This window comes from Chelonia mydas, chromosome 1 (genome assembly GCF_015237465.2).
Source record: "Chelonia mydas isolate rCheMyd1 chromosome 1, rCheMyd1.pri.v2, whole genome shotgun sequence".
Taxonomy (NCBI): domain Eukaryota; kingdom Metazoa; phylum Chordata; order Testudines; family Cheloniidae; genus Chelonia; species Chelonia mydas.
The window spans coordinates 247,694,564-247,712,422 of NC_057849.1; the positions used below are offsets into that span (position 1 = coordinate 247,694,564).

The following is a 17,859-nucleotide window of genomic DNA, read 5'->3' on the forward strand; positions in this document are numbered from 1 at the left end:
AACATATTTAGGATGTATAGATGTACAAATGTATGTATAAATTCATTTGTGATCCAAAGGAACTTGTAATTACTCATCTGCACATATCTTTTTGGGCACCAGTTATTCAGGATGGATGGGGATAAACCCATCTGACTGGGGAGCAGATGTATTTTTGTCTGATAGTAGGGAAGGAATCTGTAAATATTGGTGAATCTGGTGGACAGTGGGGGAGACAGCCAAGCTAATTGTTGGCACATTGCTGTGACAGGTGTCGAGTACAGGTACAAGTTACGGAAGGTTATCAGACAAAATAGATTGGATGAGGATTTAGAGAAAAGCGTCCCTTAAGGAAGCTGGGGAAAGGGGGTTCAGTACTCCTAACATCTGGTACAACAGGGAGCCAACCCCCCCTCCTTTTCCAGACCCCTTAAACCTCATACAAAGGGATGGCAGCAAGGTCCCAGCAACAGGCTGGCTGGGACCAGGTTGGGAAGGAGGAGGGCTGAGAGCAGCCATCCCAAATTGGGGGAACCAATTAAGGAAATTATGACCAGCGCTGTATAATTTATTATCAGGTATTTTAAGTGAATAAGGTTGTGGGCTAATTAAACCACATCCATTGCCTCCTGTCTTTCTTCCAGTACGGCTGGGACACTATTCACTTCTCTCTCCACTCCAACACCCCATCCCAATCATCATGGCAAAAGGAAGGTAAGCAAATTTTGTATTTGTGCTGTAACATTTTCATGACAATTTTACAAGGCTGTTCCACAGTCACACAGAATCAATTTTATTTGCTTATAATTTTGCATATTTTAAGCAATAGTTTAAACACTTTATTCCAGAATAAATTGCTACTATTTTGGAAAAAACATTATGCAGCACATAGTCATTCTATCTACTGACCTACACAAAATTATAAACTATGATGGCACTGTGCTGCACCTTTGCTCAAAAACAAAACAAAAACCCCTAGTTGAAGCACTTCCCCAAATTCAGCTATTTAATGGAACCTTTCTGCCAGCCTATTGCTGTAATAATTCAGTCCTTCATTATTTATAAAACTGGTTCTTTGTGTTGTACGTGAAGTTTCTATCCTAGGTAAGTGTTCAGATTATTTTTCTCTCTCTTTCTCTGTTTTCAGCTCTGCAAATGGTACAGTCTTTCAGTGGTTACCAATATTTTACCTTGTTAGGCTATGTAAACCATCAATTATTGTAGCTGTGTAATCAACTTTACCACTTACTAGTCTGGAGTTTTGGTGGGATAAAACAGCTCCATTTTAAGAAATGTATGTTAATTGAAATGCCAGGAATGCTGGTTTTAAATATGAACTCCGATGGATTTCAGCAATGCAGAATCAAGCCTTTAAATGAAATTCTAAAGCTCAGAATGCAACAAATACCAGGGCCAAAATCTGTCTTCAGTTACCTCTGAAATCAAAATCAATAGCTTTATACCAAAGAGCAACTTGGACAGTCCTGTGTCTGTTACATTGAGGAGAAATCCTGATCTCACTGAAGTCAATGGCAAAACAACCATTGACGTTGTTGGGCCGGGATTTCACTCTTTTTGTTTAGACTTTCAGAACCACATATATGGTTCTGAAACAATTTAGTCAGGAAGGGTTTAAAAGACATTTATAAAATTAGATAGTACCTTGATATATATTTTAAAATATACTGCTACTTGTTTACAGGAGTGTATTTAACATGTCAGATCTTTATGGTCAGTTAGGAACAAAGTATTTGTTTCTCGTTTATATTTAAATACCTCATCCAGATTCTCTTATCGAGCTTAATTCTACTTCCATTGAAGTCAGTGCCAAAACTTCCACTGTTTTCAATGGTGCAGGATCAAACCTTTAATGAGGTAAAATATAGCTTGATTGAATTTTTAAGATAATTTTAATATTACACTTAAAACTGAAAAAAATTACAGGGCATATTTCAGAGAGATAGCAAAAACTAATTATATAAAACTGCATAAATATATATATATATCTATATGTGCCAAAAGAAATGCTAAGGAACCATCTGTACATAATACTGCACATCACATATATTCTGTGTTCGGCTGATTAAAAATTAATCTATCATCACTGTTTATAAAACAACCTAATTTGCTTGAGGGACTGACAATTACTCTGGAGGGCTATGTATATGCATACATATTTATATGCTAAATTATGGAGGGGGGGGGAACTATTCTTGTGTTCAGTGACGTCTGAAAACCAGAAAGACTTAAATACCTGCAGTTGAGTCAGGACAATAATCTTTGGGAAATTAAGCGGTTGAGGTAATCAAGATTTAATGCCAATAGCAATATATATTCACTTTAAAATTTCTCTAAAATGTTCATATATAGAGGTTAGATATGTGAGGTAATAATGTCAGAACTAATAGTTTTAATGAAAGTAACGTGGTGCTTCCATGAAATCTTAATTTTGAGAAATTGTGTGGAATTTTTAATACAAAATCCAAGACAAATCTCTAAAATCAATGTTGTAACTAATTTAATATTAATTATATTAAAAATTTCAATCAAAGTGCACTTTCTAAATGTAGATAGGTTTTTATCAATAATGATGTAAATTACATAAATATTTAACCACATTCTGTTCTGAGTTGCACTGTTAATAATCTGGAGTAACTCCATTGATTCTACTGAAGTAATTTTAGTGATGTTGAAATACCTGAAAATAATATTGTTTCCTTTTAAACAGGATTGCAACTTTGGTATTGAAATAATGGTAAGTCAGCAGTCCCTTTATTCTTATTTTTCATTTAAGAACAGCTTCCAATTTACTACTAGAAAACACTTAGGAGTTTGCATAGTTTGCAAAATTATTGTTATCCCTACTTTGAATAAAATACCGAACTGCCATACAATGGCAAAAAGTGGTTTTGTAAAATTCCACAGTGTGGTTTCCTATATGCTTCTTTACAATATTGTAGCCTGCAGTTCCTAACTTGTGTGTCACATGTTAAGCCACATCTATGTTATTGTTTCATAACTTTAGTTTTAATAAGTCATATTATATTACAGATATAAATCTTCCTATTAAAGACTATAAAACAATCCAACAATTTTGTAAACTTTTGCTGCAAATTAAAGACACTGGAAACATTTGCACTCATGAGTAATTTTATACTCACATTAATAGTCCTACGGATCTCAAAGAAACTTTTCAAAGGACCAGAAACTAGTCATATGCATAAGGGTTACAGGATCAGGCTGTCAGTATCTGCAAAATTTATATTCTTCCAGGATGGTTTATTCTATGCAAAATCTATTATGTTGTTCTATTTATTTGGGATTTTCCAAGTAACTGGAATTTGAAGGATCAAAGCTATTCTTTGTTGATTTCAAGCAGAAAAGACCTATTGTTCTTACAGAATTATTCTGACCAAGACATATTGGGTCAAGCCTTTGAAGATGCCTTGGAGGTGTTACAGCAACATTCTGATGGTGAGATTCAGTATTCACCAGGTAAAAAGAATTATTTTCCATTATACTTAATCATTTTTAATTTTTTACACACTAAAAATCTTAAACTGCTTTGTTTGGACAATAGTTTCTAGCTACGGGCTTCAACTTTCCAGTTGGCCAGGGGGTGCTCACTGCTCAACCCCTGGCTCTGCCACAGGCCCCGCCCCCACTCCACCCCTTCCCGCCCGCTCCTCTGAGCCTGCCAAGCCCTCGCTCCTCCCCCCTCCCTCCCAGAGCCTCCTGCACACCATGAAACAGCTGATAGGGAGGTGCCGGGAAGAGGGGGAGGCGCTGATCAACAGGGCTGCCGGTGGGCAGGAGGCACTGGAAGCGGGGCAGGGGGAGCTAATGGGGGGCTGCTGACATATTACAGTGGCTATCTGGCAATGTACATTGGTAAATTCTGGCTCCTTCTCAGGCTCAGGTGGCCACCCCGCCTTATGCTATCTTTAAACATCCTGAGAAATTTAGTTATTTCAGTGTAAATTCTTTTTGGCATTGCAGGTGCTCACACCACAGGAATATTTTCCCTGTATTTTGTTTAGATTCGTAACATTCTGTAGGTCCCTTATTATGAAGATTTTCAGATCAACAGGATAGAACTGCCTAAAATCATGCTTACAGAATTCTATTTATTATTTCATTCCACTTGCTTGTACTGATGGACATCTGCATAGAAAGTGTACAAAGTATTCTTTTCCTTTCTAACAATTCTAACATTTGTTTTAGTTTTCTATGATGTTCCCTGCTTTCATCATTATATTTGGTGAGCATGGGCCTTTTCTTTATTATCCAAACTATTTTATATTGATCAATGAGCCTCTTTTCATGAATTCTGTTTTCCATCAAACTAAATAACCCAACAACCTAGTGACATTATTATTAATTATTATTAATTAATTATTATTATTAATGTTAGTATATGAGTACTATATGCTTGGTGCTGGATAAGCCACCAATATGAAGAGAGTCCCTGCTCTGGAGAATTTATAACCTAGAAGGCAGACAAAGAAGGACAAGGTAAAATGGTAGACCCGGAAGGAAGATTTAGGTGATTTTAAAAAAAATTATTTCCTTTTCTTCCCTTTTATCACTCATTCTTTTTTCCAAATTTTCAAGTAGATTATAAAAATTGCCTGGCCCTAATCAACCACCATCCTCATCTCCGAGCAAGTCCAAACTACTCTGCAGCACCACCTACAGAGGAACCAGTATACAATTGGAGAAATGTAATAGTAAGTAAATCACATAGTGTAGCAAGCAGCCATAAGAATGAAAGCTGGCTGTTTATATTTCACATTCACAGCCCTGGAGCACCCATGGGAAAAAAATGGTGGGTGCTTAGCACCCATCGGCATCCCTCCTATCAATGCCTCTCCCTCCCCCCAGCTCCTCCAGTCTGTCGGAGGGCCCCACCAATCAGCACCTCCCCCTCCCTTCCAGCACCTACTGCCTGCCACGGATCAGATGTTTCGCGGTGTCAGGAGGCTCTGGGAGGGCGGAGGGAGGAGTGAGGGCGCAGCACGCTTGGGGGAGGGGATGGAATTGGGCGGGAAGAGGCGAGGCGGGGGCGTGAAGAGGCAGGGAAGAGGCGAGGAGGGGGCGGAGTAGGGGTGGGAAGAAGCAGGGTGAGGATGGGGCATTGGGGGAAGAGGTGGAGTGAGGGTGGGGCCTGGGCAGAGCTGGGGGAAACACCCCCTGGCAGATTAGAAACTCGGCGCCTGCCTGGTCAGGAGTAATTCAGAATAAGCTGCATGGGAAAATCTTTGCACAGTGTGTTTCACTTTAGCACCAAGATTAACTATTTGACACCATTGGCTAGAGGAGATCAAAGGGTACTGATGGAGATGTAATTCTTAGTCTTTTGCACAGTGGTTCATCGATTAATGTGGATCACTGGAGCTCTGCAGACTAACAGACAAAACTACCAGTAAGGTGGGGACAGGTCACCTTTATAGTATTTGGACAGCAGGCTGAGAAGAACAAACTCCAATGTCCAGTCTCTCCCCATTTTAGGATGTATTTAAATGATTCTCGTGACTGACTTATTCTCTTGACTTGTAAGAAGGAAAGCAAGATTGCCAAGTACTGTGCATGTGGTTGCCTCACCACCAGCCTAATTTTAGAGTGGGGCAGGTGGCAGAGGGCAGGGTGGGGGCTCATGGTACAACTCTACCCATTCTCCATTTTTTTAATGAGTGGTCTTCCAAGTACTGATAGAAAACATCTCCCTTACTCCATGGTCTGCTTCTTAGTATGCTGCTAGGCCCTAGGCTGCATTGCCTTCCCCACAAAGTCCCCTCCACAGTGGGAAGCCCTGGTGAGAGTCACGTGTAGCTCATCCTCAAAGGGAACCTGTCCAACACTTTCAAACGATGAGCCTGGGAGCTTAAATTCATAACTTTGCTAGACACTAAGGGCATGGCTACACAAGAGAGTTTACAGCAGCGCAGCTGCATCAATGCAGCAAGAGGTAATTAAATCTCTCTAATGTAGCCACTCTAAGCTCTCCTGTTGGCTTAACTACTCCAGCCCCTGTGACTTAGTGCTGCCCACACCAGTTCCTATGTTGGTGTAATTTATGAGGTCCGGTGGGGGGCGGGAGTGATTTATTCATCCCCCTGAGTGACGTAAGTTACACCGATATAACCTGTAGTGTAGACATAGCCTAAAAATCATGGACTGAACAGAGACACTGGATTTATGGCTTATTACAACAATCTGTAACCCACTAACTACCCTTTTTGTCCTATGACTGCAGAGGGTGTTAACAGATCACTCTAGCTTCAATGTCCCTTAGAATATGTGCTAACTACTTTTGCTATAAAAATATGTTATTTAGACGTGACGCTAGGAATATCTTTCCTGGACTTGAAAAAAAGCTCTGTGTCGTTTGAAAGCTTGTCTCTCTCACCAACAGAAGTTGGTCCAATAAAATATATTACCTCACTCACCTTGTTTCCCCATGGGATGGTAATCAGCCCCTAGTTTGACAGTTCTCTTTATTAACACTGCGTACTACACACAGTAGTGGTGGGGGGAAATCTCCTGTGTGTCATGTGATGAATGGTAGGATTCCTTAGGCTATCCAGTGAGCCAGTTCTTTTCAAGTTTTCTTTTTCTCACATGGTGTTTTCTGGTAGTAACGCTTTGTTGTCTTAATTTCTTGAAGAATAGTGCAACAGATTTATATTCTGAAGGAACTGTTTACCACACTCTGTCGAATATTCCAGAAAACCAAGTGATGCATACTACTGCTAGCCAGCAAAAAGGAGGGAAAGGTGTGTAGAAAGAACTCTGCTATCTGTGAACATTGTGTTATCTCCAACCTTCTTTTAGAAGTGGTGAATCATGCTTCTTTTATTATTTCCTCAGTTCTTTCCTTTACTATTATCAGGAGAAATGTAATTAATCTTTTGATGTAATATTTACTGGAATACAACTCCCAGAGGGCTTAATTCTGATCTGAGGTCTGCAGACAGATAGCAAAAAGACTGGAATAATCTAGCCATCTGAGTGATTTATAGAATGCTCTACATCAAAATGTTGCTCCACCAGAATATTGTCATTTTCCAAGAATAGATACATCTTTTGATGTCTCAGTCTCTGACAATATCCCCTCCTTACCTGAAAAAAGGTAAATCATCTGTGGTGAAGACCAGTGCAAAGAAATCATTTAGCTCTCTGCAAATGTCCACTTATCCGCTTTCTTTGCTTCTTTTATTCCCTGTGGTCCAGCAGACTCATCAATTCCCTGGTAAGCTTTTGATATACCTAAATAAAATTTTAATTTATTTTGTGTCTTTGTCTCTTTGCTCTTCAAATTCCCTTTTAGCTTTCCTAAATTCCATTGTGAATTTTACCTACCATAGTTTATGCTCCATTCTATTGACTTTACTAGAGTTGGATTTCCATTTTCTGAAGGATATCTGGTTTGGCTCGTGCATCTTGCAATTTAACCACTCTGTTTTACTTGCCTTTCTGCTTGTTTTTGTTTCGGGGTAAGCATGCCTTCTGTGACTCTGCTATGATTGACTTAAGCAGCCTTCATGCTGAAATGAAATGCTCATTTTTTGACTAGAGGGTCTTCTTGAGTAGTTTCCCTTTTCTGTTGTGTTTGAAATCTCCCTTTCTAATATTTAGTCTCAGAGTGCTAGCTTTTGTTATGTTCCCTTGCTGACTGATGTTAAACTTGGTTATACTTTGGTCACTATGACCTAGGGGTTCAACTATAGTTACTTCTTGAATAAACTCTTTGGGACTAAGTCAATAATAGCCTCTCCCCTCCTGCGTGCACTAGAGCTCACTATTCCAAGAAGCAAACATTAAAAATATGGAAATATTGCCTCTCTAAAACTTATCCTAATGCAATACTTGACCATTTTACATGCTGTTAGTTGAAGATACATATAGTTATTATTCTTTTATTAGACTTAGTTGCCTGTTTGATCTCTTTCAACCCTGTGCACTCAAGGGCCTTCTGCTGCTCAAGAGTCCAGAACTATACACCCTACTAGTATATTTGTATTCTTCTGACTTGGGATTTGGAGCCATACAGATTTTCCACTCCAAACTTTTAACTTTATTATATGGAATCTGTTAATTATAGTGCTACTGCTACAACTTCCTGTATAATTTCTAGCCAGGGCCCCTTGACTTTTGTCATTCTACCAAGTTTCAGAAATGCCTATTATGTCCCGGGCCCGCTTCCATTGCCAGGCATTCTAGTTCACTTATTTTTGCTTTTAAACTTTTCATCATAGTAGCAGAGTATTTATTTCTCACTGTGGCCTGATTTTAGGGAGGTTAATAATATTGTTTAGATAATATGGGTCCTATAGGCTACATAGCTGTATGCCTATTTTTATTTAACTCCTTAGTCTGACATCCTGTTACTTTTCTGGAAAGTACCTCTGAGCTCAAGTGGTTCCTCCTCCAGTTCAGCTGTCCTATTCTTTTTTACCAGATGCAGGGTTACTGTCATCCCTAGCAGATGTCTTGGTCTGGAATAAGTGCTTCTGGGCAATTGTCAGCTTCCCCCCTCCTAGTTTAAAACAATCCCCCCAAATCGTATTAGCTTTAGGTGCCAGCAGTCTGCTTCCACTTTGGTTAAAGTGGAACTTCTGCAAGGACTCTCCCTTCCCCAGATTGTTCCCCTGTGTTCAATAAAATTAAGGGCAGATCTACATTACCACTTGAGTCGATATAATGTAGGTCGCTCAGGGGTGTGAAAAAGACACCACCACCCCCAAGCGACTCAAGTGACAGCAACCTAAGTGCTGTCCACGCTGGTGCCATGTTGGCTGTAGACACTCTCCCAACAACATAGCTCCTGCCTCTCAAGGAGAGCGCTCCCCCGTCGGCAGAGAGCATCTTCACCAGACATGCTACAGCTGCACCAACGTAGCGCTTTTATTGTAGACCTGCCCTAAGTCCCACTTCTTTACACTGGCTTCTCATCCCCTGTCTAGCTGACTCTGAGCATGGAACTAGAAACACTTCAGAGAAAAGCAACTTTAAAGCCCTGGATTTATGCCGTTTTCCTAGTAATCTACCTTAAGTCTCCAGAACTAGAGGTGGCTGGAGGATGACAATTCTGTTTCATGACAACTTTTGAGGCATTAAAATTTGTTTTAGTTCCACCTTGGAATGAAAACAAAAGCTTTCAAACATTTTTGTGAAATGGAATTGTGTCAAATGCCCATTTTGTGATCAAAAAGGTCAGGGTTTTGAATCAGATCTCTCTCTCGAATTGACCAGCAAGTCCACCCTGGACCTCAGAAACTTTCCCAGTTGGTCAGAATCGAATTGTTGAACCCAAATTGTTTTGGCTTTGACAAAACAGCATATTTCAGCAATAACAACAACCCCTTTTGCCTAAATATTCTGACCGGTTCCATTCAGAACCTCTTTCCTGCATTGCTCCATGGCATTGGTTCCAATATTACCTTGACTATGGGCTCCCCTAAGCGTTCATTAGAAGACTGTCTAAATATCTTGTTAGATTTGCCACTTTTGAGGCCAGCTACCAAAGTGCCAAATGTTTCTTATAGTCACCATATACCCCACTCTCAATCTAGTAATGATCAAATCCCCATTGCCACAGTCTGTCTATATCTCACAACCATAGCCCCATTAAATCTGTTGCTGGTCTTCTACTGCTCCAGTTATACTGGCCTTTTAATCTGTGACTGGGTACTGCCTTGACCTAGACTTTACCTTTAAGTCTCCTTTCCAGGGAAAGGGCAGCTGCCCATCTTTCAAAATGGATCTGAGTTATGCTCTGACCATTTGCATTTTATTTTTTGATAGGGAGAAAAAAGCTTCGCCTGTTTGAATATCTTCATGAGTCTCTGTGTGACCCAGATATGGCAAACTGCATCCAGTGGGTGGATAAACCCCATGGTGTCTTCCAGTTTGTTTCCAAAAATAAGGAGAAACTTGCAGAGCTGTGGGGGGAAAGAAAGGGAAACCGCAAGGTCATGACATACCAGAAAATGGCCAGAGCATTGAGGAACTATGGAAGAACAGGGGAAATCATTAAAATCCGAAGGAAGCTGACATATCAGTTCAGTGCAGCTGTTTTACAAAGACTCTCCCCATGTTACTTCCTGGGAAAAGAAACAGTTTATTGTCAGTATCTTCAGTACAATCAAGAATACCAGTGTTCCGATGACTGGATCACTTATAATAATTACATGTATAACAATGACCCTGAGCTGCAGCATGCTAACGGCTAGACATGTGTCACATTAATTTGTCTTTTTAATAGTTAGAAGTATCTTAAAGCTCACAACTCTTCTCTCAATATATATTTTTCTTTTAAAATGTAATACACACACACACACACACACACACACACACCCATGGGTGTGATGATCAAAAAAGAGAGGTTCGGTGCTGGCCTAATTTTGTGCCCATTGCAGTGAATGAGAAACTTTCATTGACCGTACAAGCAGCAGTTGTTAGGTCAGTTTCTGATCTCCATTATATCAATTACAGGAGTTACTTCAGATTCACACCTCTGTAACCAAGATCAGAATCTGGCCTGTTGCTTGTTTGACATCACAGGCCACATCCTGACATTGATCCTCATGCGACTCTCATTGACTTCACTGGCACGTCTGTGCATGGAAAAATGGAAGGGTATGGCTCTGAGTTTTCAAATCACAGAGTTCATATGTACCTATACTCCACTACTCAGACTTGCTTTCAGATGGATGTACATGAAATACAAGCTGGAGGGTGTTCAACCGCCTGCCACTAGTGCTAACTTTATTAACCAATACTTCTCATTAGTGATATTTTATAAGTAAATATCATACTGGATTTGTATGCCCACATGACATGGAAGCTGGGACCTGTGAATGCTAGTGAAGGTACTAATCCTTAAGCATTTAAATTAACTCCTTGATACACAGAGTCAGGATTTCCAGGTACCCATTTCATTGCTGGCAGTGACACTCACTGGGAGAGCTACCATACCAGGAAGGGGTTCATCAGGGATTAAACTTTTTAAAATTTATTTACAGTTCTTTTCCTCATAATTCTAGAAGCTGCATTTTTAAAGGGGCAGCAATTTCATATTCAGTTGTAAATAACAAATGTATTTTTTACGTTCTCTTAAGTAGTTATAATTTACATGTTTAAAATACCACTCTCTGTCTCCGCTCAGCAGCCTCACGCTTTATTAGTGTAGAGGAAATTAAATTTAGATACAGAATACGTGCACTCAGTGCAAAGTTAATGCAAGTCGCATTGCTTTACCATTTACACCTGTTCACTGACCAACTTACACCATCATTGATGTCACTGCAGGTTTTGTCCCAGACAGATCCATGGGATCTGTACCCAGTCCCACAAGGCCTTGATTTGCCCATGGTAACTATAAACACAAATATGTATGGAGAAAAAACTGGTTTGTAAAGGGCATTAACAATGTTGACCTGACCTGTCTGACATTAACATGAAATCATGAGGAAGTAGCTCCAGCGTAGAATAATCTAGATGGCTATGAAAAGAACAGGCTTGATTCTGATCTCACACTGATTTTTACCCCAGAGTAACTCAATTGACTTTGATAGTTAATCCTGATTTACACCAATGTAGGTAAGATCAAAATCAGGCCCTATATATTGTTTATTAATATTGGGGGTGGTAAGGCAATCACTTTTGATAGTGGCTCCAATACTACATTCCCTAGCAAGCAAAACTCTAACTGAAGTTAATTTTTAATGATAGAAAGGTTGTATTACAAGAAACTTGAGTGAAGCCATAATATTATACCAATAATGGGTCCAATTATTGAAGTCAGTGGGAGTTTGCCTGACTAAGGAGTGCAGGATTCGGTTTATCAGTGTTTTGTTTTTGTTGACATTTCTTGTAACATACAGACTTTAATATAATAGAAAAGACAGCAGACTGTCTCTGGTACTACACATTTGGGTCCAATCCTACCATACCAGGAACATTACCCGAGGTTAGAGTGTGAGATGAAGCTCTTTAATTTGTGATTCCTTCTCTGTGTAAATAAACATGCAAGTACAAAATGTAACTAACTTGAACTTTCTGAATGTGTGCAAACTATTTAGGAAGCTGAGTGAGTTTAGTTATTATGTCTATGTCTCCCCTTCCACGCTTTTTTTTTATATTCGCTTGAATCTTACAACAGCATGTATCAAATTAAATGTCTACTTTGTCTAACATGATTAGTTCAGTCATTGTATGTTCAGATTTGCCTCTTTTGACCTCAGCTGTTTGCCAAGAAAATAAATACTTATTGAGATTGATACAATTATTTTTTTTAAATTTTGATATAAACATTAGGCTTTGGCATGTTGGTTTGATAATCTTCTGAACAAAGCATGGAGAGTTAACAGCAGTGGTGAACATAAGAACAGCCATACTGGGCCAGACTCATGGGCCATCTAGCCCAGTATCCTGTCTTCCAACAGTGACCAGTGCCCCCATGCTTCAGAGGGAAAGAACAGAACAGGGTAATTGATGAGTAACCAATCCCCTGTCATTCAGTCCCAGCTTCTGGCAAACAGAGATTTGGGGACACCCAGAGCATGGGGTTGTGTCCCTGACCATGTGGGCTATTAGCCATTGATGGACCTATCCTCAACGAACTTATGAAATTCTTCTGTGAACCCACTTATACTTTTGACCTTCACAACATCCTGTGGCAATGAGTTGACTGTGCGTTGTATGCAGGAGTACTTCCTTATGTTTGTTATAAACCTGCTGCCTATTAATTTCATTGGGTGACCTCTGGTTCTTGTGTTATGTGAAGGGAGTAAATAACACTTCCTTATGCACTTTTTCCACGCCATTCATGATTTTATAGACCTCAGTCATATTCCGCCCTTCCCTCCCCAGTCACCTCTTTTCTAAAATGAACAGTCCCCATCTTTTTAATCTTGCCTCATATGGAAACTGTTCCATATCCCTAATCATTTTTGTTGCCCTTCTCTGTATCTTTTCCAATTCTAATATATCTTTTTTGAGATGGGGCACCCAGAACTGCACACACTATTCAAAGCGTGGGCATCCAATAGATTTGTAGAGAGGTACTATGGTATTTTCTATCCCTTTCCTAATGGTTCCTAACATTCTGTTCGCTTTTTTGACTGCTGCTGCACGCTGAGCAGATGTTTTCAGAGAATTATCCATGATAACTCCAAGATCTCTTTCTTGAGTGGTACCAGCTAATTCAGACCCCATCATTTTGTATGCATAGTTGGAATTATGTTTTCTAATGTGCATTACTTTGCATTTATCAACACTGAATTTCATCTGCCATTTTCTTGCCCAGTAACCCAGTTTAGTGAGATCCCTTTGTAACTCTTTGCAGCTAGCTTTGGACTTAACTATCTTGTGTCATTTTGTACCATCTGAAAACTTTGCCACTTCACTGTTTACCCCTTTTTCGAGAACATTTATGAATATGTTGAAAAGCACTGATCTCAGTACAGATCCTTGAGGGACCCTTTCTCCACTGTGAAAACTGACTATTTATTCATACCCTTTGTTTCCTATCTTTTAATCAGTTACTGATCCAGGAGAGGACCTTCCCTCTTACCCCATGACTGCTTATTTTGCTTAAGACCCTTTGGTGGTGGACCTTGTCATAGGCTTTCTGAAAGTCCAAGTACACTACAGCCATTGGATTTCCCTTGCCCACATGCTTGTTGACACCCTCAAAGAATTATAATAGATTGGTGAGGCATGATTTCCCTTTACAAAAGCCATGTTGGCTCTTCCCCAACATATCATATTCACCCATGTGTCTGATAATTCTATTCTTTACTATAGTGTCAACCAATTTGCCTGTTATAATCATATCCTCATTTAATACCAAGCTCTCAAGTTCCCCCACCTTATTATTTAGACTTCTAGCATTTGTATATAAACACTTATAAAATCTGTCAATATTTAGTTGTCTGCCTTCATGTGATGTAATTGACAGGGACTCTTTTTCATTTGACTGTTTCTCTTCAGTTCCTACCTGTACTTTAGCAACTTCTATTCTCCTCTTTACTAAGATATAGAGTATCCCCTTTAATAAATCCTTCCCAAAGGGGTGTCTCTCTCCAAACCATGTGCTCCTCTGCACCTGTCAGCTTTCCCACAGCCCTTAGTTTAAAAACTCCTCCTTCTTTCTAATTTAATATGCCAGCAGCCTGGTTCTGTTTTGGTTTAGGTGGAGCCTATCCTTCCTGTATAGGCTCCTACTTTTCCAAAAGGTTCCCCAGTTCCTAATAAACCTAAATACCATCATCTCATCCATGCATTGTGACCCTGCAGTTCTGCCTGTCTAACTGGCCCTAGTCTAACTGGTGAGAGTATATATCTGTAGATGGAGAGAAATGGGGATGAAGGAGAATTGTAGGGAACTGCTAGAAAAGCACTTTATGAGGGGTAGAAGAATTTGAGGGAATTCAGACCGAGAAGAAATGAGGGTGTAAAGAGAATTTGTAGAGGGAAAGGGGGAAGAGCACATGCTCTTAAGAAGAATTGGTGGGGACTGGGGAGAGAGGTCAGGAGAACTAGAAAGAAGGGCAAACAATTAGAAAGTTAAGATCTCATTTTTTTCAGTGGGAGAATATGGGTGGGTGGGGAAGGGGGGATATTCATGACTGGAGCAGGCAATGGAGTGAGGCCAGGGTATATTGTGTGTGAATTTAAAAGGATGACTGGATTACAACTACAAGTGTACTTACATGGATGAATTAACATTGATAAAGAGGAATAAGAGGTCACTTTAAAAGCTGTTAACACTTCCAAAACAACTAGAGGGAGCTGGATAGATTTTAGGAACAGATACTTTTACTATATTTATGTAGCTACATATTTAGTGTCCCTAAATATGTATGGTGACCCTAGGTTGTACATGTATGCTGAAAAGATTTCTGACTGTAGATGTCTTTTACTTTAGCAGAAAAAAAGCATAAAAAGATCCAATGGCTGGAAGATGAAGCTAGACAAATTCAAACTGGAAATAAGGTGCAAATTTTTAAGAATGAGGATCAATTTACCAAAGGATGGTAGATTCTCGAACACTTGAAGTCTTTAAGTTAAAACTGAATAACTCTCTATAATATATGTTGTAGCTCAACCAAAAGTTGTGGCTTGATGCAGAAATTGCTGTGTGTAATTCTACAGCTTGTGTTATACAGAACAAATTAGACTATTGTAATAGTCCCTTCTGGTCTTAACATTTATTAATCTATATGATTGTATCATGGAAATACATGAGAAGAGCTGCAGGGCTGCGACAAAAGATTTGCACAGAATTAAGTAGTCATATGTAACTAATACAATGCTATGTGTAGCTTCAGTTACTCTCTGATTATATAATATGACTCTCACAACCAGTATTAGCAATCTAGTAGGAACTACAGCAACCCTGCTGGGTAAGTGTAACAGAGAATGGTCGCAATGTTACTGTCTATACCTCACATTCTCTTTAAAACATATTTTTTATTCAGAACACTGGGGACAAATCTAAGTGTCCCTAGGCGTGTTTTAAATATTTGCTTTTGTCCCAGCTCCCTTCTCTCCTTGGCCCCCAACACCCAATTAATGTGCTCTACAGTATGTTGAAGGGCCTAAAAGCATCAGAAGAGTAAGGAAATGTACCCCAAATAGTGTACTGTGGGTGGAATAAGTTTAAATATCTGAAAAAAGAGGGTAAAATATTCTGATTAATAATGCTGCTGCATCAGAGTTCTTGTGTAGTGAGGCTTGCTTATCGTATGTTACAAGGTCATGTCACTGTGCCCTAGCTAGTGTCTCCACTAGTTAATAAATTTAGCAGTAGCAAGAGGACGATAGCAATAGTGAAAAACATTCTCATCTGAGCCTGTTTCAGCCAAAAATATTATGTCTGTAAATTTAAGGGTGTAATATATTACAGAGAGAATAAACTGGTAGCGATCTGCAAGGTTATGCTGCAAGGTTATGCTGCGGTTCTGAGAACCGTAACTCTTTTGAGTTGTTTCAGAGTAGCAGCTGTGTTAGTCTGTATTCGCAAAAAGAACAGGCGTACTTGTGGCACCTTAGCGACTAACAAATTTATTTGACCATAAGCTTTCGTGGGCTATAGCTCACTTCATCGGATGCATTTAGTGGTATTTTCCACTGAATGCATTCGATGAAGTGAGCTGTAGCTCACGAAAGCTTATGGTCAAATAAATTTGTTAGTCTCTAAGGTGCCACAAGTCCTCCTTCTCTTTTGAGTTGCGCAGGAACCACTAGATGGCAATCTAACCTTGTATTTCAGTTTGATTGAGCATGGATCTGAATTGTTTTGGAGTGTTGCTTTTTGCACCTCTTCGTTTTTCACTTAACTTCTCCTTCATTCTTAAGACTGCAGCCGCGACTGAACCCATAGCATCTTCTCTTGAAGTTGCTATCAGGGCAGCTTCAGCTATGGAACATCCTAAAACTGTTGTAACTCCTGGCTTTGGCGTCACTGCTGCAAATTAGAGCAGCTGAGGAATGTCTCCACCACAGTATAATTATACACAAAACCCCCCTACATTTAGTTGAATAGTGTAAGTTTCGCACACTCTCCCTTGCCACCCATAAAATTTGGATCATTTCCTATATATGTCCCGGGTATCAACTGTTTTGGGGGTTAATCAGCACTTCAGCTGCAGTCTTGGCAACATCTGGACAACCACAGCTAAATAACCAACTGTCACAGGAGCACAGAGCCTGTATCAGTTCAGCACTCTGCCTCAGTGGTACATTCAATCCTGTATTTATTGGGATCTTCACAGAACTGAAGGCAGCTTGTTTCAAGACAAGGTTTGGTCAGTGCTTGGAATTTCCTGGTATACAAACTTGCTTTTGAAGGGGACAAAAAAGTTCTTGACCCCAATCCTGCAACAAGATCTGCAAGACCCTTCCATCCATACAGAGCCCCACTGAAGGCTCTTGCAGAGTGCAGTGGTCTGCATGCATGGATCCAGTTGCAGGATTGGGGCTTGAGTGGGTAAGTGATACAATGAGTTAATATATTAGCCTTTCATCACTGGAGACTGGAGTTCAAATCTGCCTTAAATTTAGGGTGACCAGATACTCCGTTTTGAAAGGGACAGTCCTGTATTTAAGCCCTCCTGCAGGTGTCCCGACTTTTTCTTAAAAATGGACAAATTGTCCCGTATTTTCTGTCTCCTCCCCATCGGTACTGGCGAGTCCTGTTGCTGGCTGGATCCCTGCTTGCCAGCCGCCCGCCCACCAGTGGTGAGTGGTGGGGTCCAGTGGCCAACAATGCGGGTGGGTGTACAAGGCTGGTGGTGGGGCAAAGCTGCAGCACAGAAGGACAGCCGCTCCTCCTGCTGGTCCGTCAGCGCAGCCCCCACTGCCTCCTGGCTCTTGGCCAGCAGGGCCCCGCCCCCTGTCTGGTTTCCGGGTGGCACTGGCTGTGAGCTGTGGCAGACAGTGAGTGCGGGCAGGTGCCAGGCAGCAGCCAGTTACATGTCACCTCTGCTACCCACCCATCGGCCTTTTACGTGTACCCCCTCTTGCTGTTCTCTCCCTGCTTTGCCCCTTCAGCCCCCGAGCCCCACTGCTCCTCCATATCCCCACGGTGGGGTGCGTCCCTCTCCCAGTGCTGTGCGGAGAACCAGCCCCTGATCGAAGCACTCAGCTCACCTACAGCCTGGCTGTCAGGCTCCTTCCTTTCCCCACTGCCTCTGGCTGGGCCGGCACCCCGGGAAAGCCCAAGACCCTCCAGCCCTGGGCATTGGCCAGGAGGAGCTGAGTCCTGCATGTGCCAAAGCCCCACGCACCATGGGCACAGAGAAGCCTCTCGCCCCTCAGCTAAGCTCTTGGGGCGGCAGGGGGGAGGGAATTCCAGCCTGGAGTGATTTC

General features: G+C 40.7%; 1 protein-coding gene across 5 annotated transcripts in view; it reads left to right on the forward strand.

Moving 5' to 3' along the window:
* The first annotated feature begins 611 nt into the window (after nucleotides 1-611).
* Nucleotides 612-17,859, forward strand: part of MYBPC1 (myosin binding protein C1) — a 175,532-nt gene continuing 158,284 nt past the window's right edge. For 2 of the 5 annotated variants that reach the window (XM_043541686.1, XM_043541699.1), the window contains exons 1-3: nucleotides 1,013-1,083; nucleotides 2,708-2,734; nucleotides 3,381-3,474. In XM_043541686.1, the coding sequence (XP_043397621.1) occupies nucleotides 2,732-2,734; nucleotides 3,381-3,474 (97 nt within the window). In that variant the 5' untranslated portion in view covers nucleotides 1,013-1,083; nucleotides 2,708-2,731. Of the gene's footprint in view, nucleotides 694-1,012; nucleotides 1,084-2,245; nucleotides 2,281-2,707; nucleotides 2,735-3,380; nucleotides 3,475-17,859 lie in introns of those variants that run through there. The other 3 variants (XM_043541689.1, XM_043541707.1, XM_043541693.1) reach the window with 2 other exon arrangements.